The sequence below is a fragment of the Triticum aestivum genome, chromosome 5B, assembly GCF_018294505.1.
Source record: "Triticum aestivum cultivar Chinese Spring chromosome 5B, IWGSC CS RefSeq v2.1, whole genome shotgun sequence".
NCBI classification, from domain to species: Eukaryota; Viridiplantae; Streptophyta; class Magnoliopsida; order Poales; family Poaceae; genus Triticum; species Triticum aestivum.
This window is the reverse complement of record NC_057807.1, coordinates 459,510,285-459,516,279: the sequence shown is the minus strand read 5'-3', so window position 1 is coordinate 459,516,279 and position 5,995 is coordinate 459,510,285. Positions and strand designations below refer to the sequence as shown.

Sequence of the window (5,995 nt, the reverse complement as noted above, 5' to 3'; positions counted from 1 at the left end):
CAGTCCTTTGACTGGCTGATGATGTCGGTGGCAATTGATGTCGTACCCTTCTTGGAGGCTCCGTTGTTGCGTTCCACTCCTGTCGTCTTGCTCCGGGTGAAAACCTGATCTTCGGGATCCGGTGGTGGCGGCTATCCATGGTCGTAACCTTCTGAGACGCACCGCTTTGGAGTCCCGACTTCGTTATTGCCCGGCTCACCTCTCTTTGTGGAGGTCTCTGTTGGCTCCAAGCGGTCTTCCTCGCTCATCAGTAGTTTGCTTGGCTGTAGGTGGGGTGGTGTAGTGTCGGTGTCCGACACCTCTGTATATCTTGCCCTGTATGTGTGGGTTGTGTGTTGTGGTGGTGGTGTGTGTTTGTATCGGTTTCTCGGATGTAATCGGTGATGGTTGCTTTATAATCTAAAGCGGGGAAACCCTTTTTCGGTGAGAATATACAAAAACAATGGTGTTATACATACTAATAATTATTTCTCGCAGGAAAAAAAATACATGCTAATAATTATCATCGTCTCGCTGGGGACAGGCGCCTTCTCCAGCTACATCATTTTTCCATTTTGTTACTTTTGATCAGTTCCGTCGCATAAACTTGGTAGAAGTGTTCTGCCATAAGCCACAGGATGGTTGTCAACTCACCGCCACTGTTGAGCTTCTCGGCATGGAACCTCCTGCTGCACTTGTTACCAGCGTAGACAAGAATATCCGTCCACACCTTAAGGACAAGTTCCGGTACGGATTTAACCTTGTCATCTTTTTCCATTGCTAGCAGTTCCTTTGCAAGGTCAGTTACATAGGAGAGACGAGGAGCCTCGTAGGTGAAGCCTTTACCCTCATACTTGTATATTTCTTTTGCAAGCTCCTCTCTGTCACTGACCCTTAAATCAGACTTGGGGTCATCATGCAGACGGAACAGATTCTTGAGCGAAGCACACAGGTTCATGTCTTGACGCCTATCAGTTGATCCCCAAGTCTTGACCAGACTTTCACAGGTTAGTTGGTACAACCTGTTTTGGGGGAGGCCTGGCAGCATGTCCGGCTGCTCCACGAGAAGGAACATCATGTAGTTGGATATCACCTTGACCGCCTTCACATCATCCCGTGTCTTCTTTTCTTTGGCTTGCTCGCTCTTGGCGAGGAAAACTTCGGTGGCGATGTGCCAGATGATTATGCACTCCTGGAACTCAACGCCGAGGGAATTTGTGAGACGAGAGTTGAACAACCCCCTGCTATGCAGTGTTTCCTCACCCCACTTATTCTTGAGCATGCCCAGTGAGTTCACAAAATCCTCATCGTGTATATGTTGCATATATTCAAAGATACGATCCTTGAGATGGCCCGGCATGTCAGCTTCCCATGAGTAATGCTCTCTGTTCCATAGCTCATTTAGTCCTGATCCCGCTATCTTGGCCAAACTGCCAAGCAGAGGCCTAGTGCGTGCACTGTTAGAACCGGTGCAATAGTGCAGCATGTTGTACTGACCCATGGTATGTGACCACCTCCTTGATCTGTACCGGCTACCTCCTCCTACCCTGACAAGATGGTGAAGATATGCAACCACACGCCTAAGCCGGTCCCATCTTTTATTGCACAGTGCTGCGTATCGAAGCCAGTCCCATCTTGTGGTGCTCAGGAAGGCAAATGTCCAGGAGGAGCCTAGGGCGTTCAGCAGCGATGTCATCTCCATGAACAAGGCACCACCATACAATATGTAGGTGATATTAACATCAACTCTACGGTGCGTCTCCTTGTCAATGAAGATGAAGAGTAGCAGTGAGGCGACAATGGCGAATGGCGAGATGAGGCGTACCAAGTAGCCGAAGCAGGTGTGGATGACAGCCGCCTTGGTGTATAGCATGTCATACATGAGGGAGAGCTCGGTCTCCATCAATTGCCATAAGCTGACCTCGAGTATCATCTCGGTGCTGTCTTGGCCATGTTCATCATCTCTCATCACAGGATAATCAACTATGGCACGCTTGCATATGTAGAACAGCGAGTGAGCTCGTCGCACAAGGGATTCCTCATCGAACTCGCCATACTTCTCTACTGTATCTTGAGGGTGGAAATGTCCATGCATGGCAGCTGGTTGCTTCTTGACGGAGCCCCGGATGCTGTCCAGGTTGCCGCGCATGAGCGCCACCGTCCTCTCCGCGTACTTGACAGCACCGACGGCGAACATCAAGACGGAGGCAAGCCGGAGCCCTTCCTCCGCGATATGCTCGTAGAGGACATATACGGCTCCGGACACCTGAAGGATGGCACTCAGCAAGTGGCGCTTCCAGAGCTTGTTGTCCTCCAGAGAGTAGGCGGTGATGTTGTCCGGGCCTCCGAGGTGCAGCAGGAGGAACGGCGCCCAGAACGCGACGATGGCGTGCTCGCGCAGCGCGCCCGTAAGGGAGAGGTGGCCGAGGGCGTATGTGGCGGTGTAGTCCGACAGCTGATAGGCCACCCAGAGCAGGAACCGCTGCACAGGGTGGCCTCCACGCCTGCGGATCCCGGCAAAGAGGAAGAGGGCGATCTGCCACCCGAGGCTGAAGAGCACCAGGATCTGGATGGACCAATGGTTCCAGAGGTCCCGGGGCGAAGCGACCATTGCTCCTGTCTGCACTCTGCACCGGCCGGATCGGTGGACTAGACGTGGTACCTGCGGTTTCAGGAAATATAGACGCAAATCACTAAGCTGCACCCGTGCTTACAAATGATGCGCTCTCGACAAAATATGCGTACGTAAATATAGGATACAATGCGGCTAAACTAGCTACGTCGGTCGTCGGCCCTCCATTGCAATTCACAGCTGATGATGGCGCGATGTACACATACCGTTGTGGCCGCGGCGTCGTCCAAGAACAGTCTGGTCGATCTCCGGCCGAGACGAGGTCGACGCGGCCAGCAGCTGGCGAAACAGGAAATGGACGAGAGGAGCAGACTCGTCACTTCACTCCAACAAACTATACTAGGAGATAGGAGTACGTAGTAGCTAAGCTGGAAAGTTATAGCTCCATACATGCATGCACGAGGGTTCCAACTAATCCATCAACCTGTTACCGCGCGCGCGCACACGCATACAACAATTGATCAGCCATGTTCCTGACCCCTTTTTCGAGAAAAACCACGTTGGTGAGTGGTGACCCATGTGGCGGCGGACGGTGGGTGGGTGCATATCGCACTACAAACCACCGGGCATGCCAAAAGTCGGAAGCCCCTTGTGGCACTTTTCCTTAACATAGTCTGCTTAATTTGTTGTTTTAGGTGGAACAGCTTTAGGGCCGAGTCGGCACGCCAACACTGTTTGATTGGATCGCCGTTGCATATTTCAGAGGTTTACTCTTAAGTTAAGTACGACGGCTGCTACGTATGAGCCCCATATATCGGATCCCGGGCCAGGGCCAAACTCATTTTTTCTTTTCTTTACAGTCTCCCCAGACTGTAAAATTTAAGAACATTGAAATCAGCTCACATTCAAATTTTTAAAACTGGTGGAGCACTTCAGCAGGCATGGTGCGTCAGGCCTCCATCGTTCTGGAGCTGAGAAGGCGCCATACCGGCATGTCGCGGCTGCTGGTGTTTTTCCAGTCGACCTAGGCACCTTCTTTCCTTTACGCTTCCCAGCGGTCCCGGTAATACTGAAGCTGGAGATGAACATGGCGCGCAAGTTGTGCAACGGGCTGAAGTTGTACAGGACGAAATGGCATCAGCAAGTGATAGGCTGCATCTTAAAGCATCTTCACTCGTTCGGTGTCCCAGTGATGGAAATAGTGCCTCCTGGGACGAGCGGCGTTTATTTTCGCCTTGGAGGCGGTCGGGTTCCCACTCGCTGCCCCAAGTTGGCCCCCCGGCGTCCTCTTTTGAGAAAAACTTCGGCCAAACTTTAAATAATTTGGACGAAATTCATTCATATTTGTACATAATTTAGAAGACATGACTTAATTTAAAACCTAAACTAGGCCGCTGCCCTCCGCCGCCGCCGCCCGCCGTTCCGAGCCTTCTACATGCCGAAGAATTTGTAGAAGGTTGTGTTATCGCCGCCATCACCGCTGTCGTCGTCGTCGTCGCCCTGCATGCCGCTGCCGTCCTTGCTGCAGCCCTGCCCTGGGTCACCTTGGCGGACAGGGTTGGTGGGCGGCGGTGCCTCATCGTCGCTGTCCTCGAGGACTATGATGTCACCCTCGTCGTGGGTACGGCGCCGAACGGCGATCTCCTCAAGGGCGCGACACTGGCGCTCCAGCTCCAGCTGGACGTACTCGTCCCGCGCCCATTTGAGGGCGGCCTCCTCATCGGCGGCCATGTCATCGTGTTCCTTCTTGACGGTGACCAGCCCCGGCTCGGTCTTCAGGGTGATGAGCCCCAGCTCGGGCTTCACTGCGACGAGCCCCGGCTCGGGCGTCGGCTTGACGAGGCGAGAGGGGGGAGAGGGGCCACCACGGGTGCGCGCCCGAGCGGCGTCTCCATGGGCTTGGCCTTGACCGGGACGAGCGTCGGCAACCCGGAGGAGCGGGAGGAGGAGGAGGAGAAGGAGGAGGAGGAGGAGGAGCCACCCGCCATGCGCCTCGGCAACCAAGAAGAGTTGCCGCTCCGGCTGGGAACAGGGGTTAGGGCCGCCTGGTACTCGAGCGGCGTCTCGTTGCCGCCCTTGAGGTGCTCCAGGACGGCATGGAGCTTGCACCCGGGGACACCCCACCACAGGCGGCGCCCCTCTGTTGTAACGGCCCCTCACCGGCGCGTTGTTGTGGAGGCGAGCTGCTCCTCGTAGAGGCACCAGAAGAACGCCGTCCACCAAGCTTGGTTGCCGGAGGCGTACTCTAGTAGACCCCGCACCTCCTCCGGCAGGGACGCCTGAACGCATGTGATCTCAGTGTCGGTCAGCGGCGGGGGGACGGGGACGCCTCCGGCGCTCAGCCTCCACGAGCCCGGCACGCGCATGTCAAGCGATCCCGGGTAGTTTGCCTCGTGGAGGAGGTACGCCTCCCACTCGTGAAGGTGGCGGCGGCCGAAGCCGTTGGTCGCCGCTTCATCGCCGGGGAACCTATGGGCCATCAGTGGTGGCTGCAAACGGGGAGAGAGGTAGACAGGGAGAGAGATGGGGCGTCAGCGACGAGAGAAGGACTGCGATGAGGGAGTGTGCGGCGTGTGGGAGGCGAGTGGGCGGCATCCTTGTGGCCGTGTGGCGGTGCGCCTTCACTACGCCGCCCCGTGAGGAATCAATGGAAGGCTGACCGGCGGCAACCTTGGCATTGAGTCCCCGCGAGAAACCTGTTGGAGATATGCCCTAGAGGCAATCATGTATGATGATATTTCCTATGTGTTTATGAATAAAGATAGTCCTTGGACATTATCAATGATTTATATCAGCAAGTATGCGACTTGTTTGTGGGACTATATATTGTATGATTACTATCCTAAAAGGTCCCTAGTCGAAAGGGTTGTGTGGACGCACATCCGACTAGACTAGCATATGACACGGTCGACGGCTTGGTCTCACTAGCCATTGAGCATTGGATGCTAACCGGATAATATGGACTCAGAAGGATCTGGTCGGATTCGATGTAGTCGGATCCGAGTCGAGATAAGGTCTGAGTCCGACAGACCCAACTATGAGACGCAGCGATATGTCATCTATGAGTCTCTAGTACAACATACATTCTATGTCCTAAGACCTGAGCTGGCGCATGTACTTGGAATGGTGACAGACCTTCTTTGGGCCAATCAAAAGCTACTCCGTGACTGCGTAGTTACAAAGATAGGTTTCAGGATTGTCCAGACCCATGCTGCGAGACATGGTCGAGCAAGATGGGATTTGCCCCTCCGATCAGGAGAGATATACTCTGGGCCCCTCGTGTGATCCGACCAGGATAAGCATGGCCATGCGACAAGGATTATGCGATAATCCGGTTTGTGGTCGGCATCACTGTAACGAGAAAGAGGTCGGGCTAGCACAAGGATGACAGACTCGCCTTGAGCCCGACAATATATATCATGTGGCAAAGGGAATGGAAGTGTG

The 5,995-nt window shown here is 54.3% G+C and overlaps 1 protein-coding gene across 1 annotated transcript; it reads right to left on the bottom strand.

The window, feature by feature from the left end:
• Window positions 1-430: 430 nt before the first annotated feature.
• On the bottom strand, window positions 431-2,592 carry LOC123116430 (uncharacterized). The gene has a single exon (XM_044537387.1). It carries the CDS (start codon window positions 2,588-2,590, stop codon window positions 542-544), a length of 2,049 nt encoding a protein of 682 aa, XP_044393322.1. The 5' UTR covers window positions 2,591-2,592; the 3' UTR covers window positions 431-541.
• Between the last annotated feature and the right edge of the window lie 3,403 nt (window positions 2,593-5,995).

Bases quoted from the DNA above. Each gene is read 5' to 3' on its own strand.
- LOC123116430 (XM_044537387.1), bottom strand. From the start codon at position 2,590: ATGGTCGCTTCGCCCCGGGACCTCTGGAACCATTGGTCCATCCAGATC.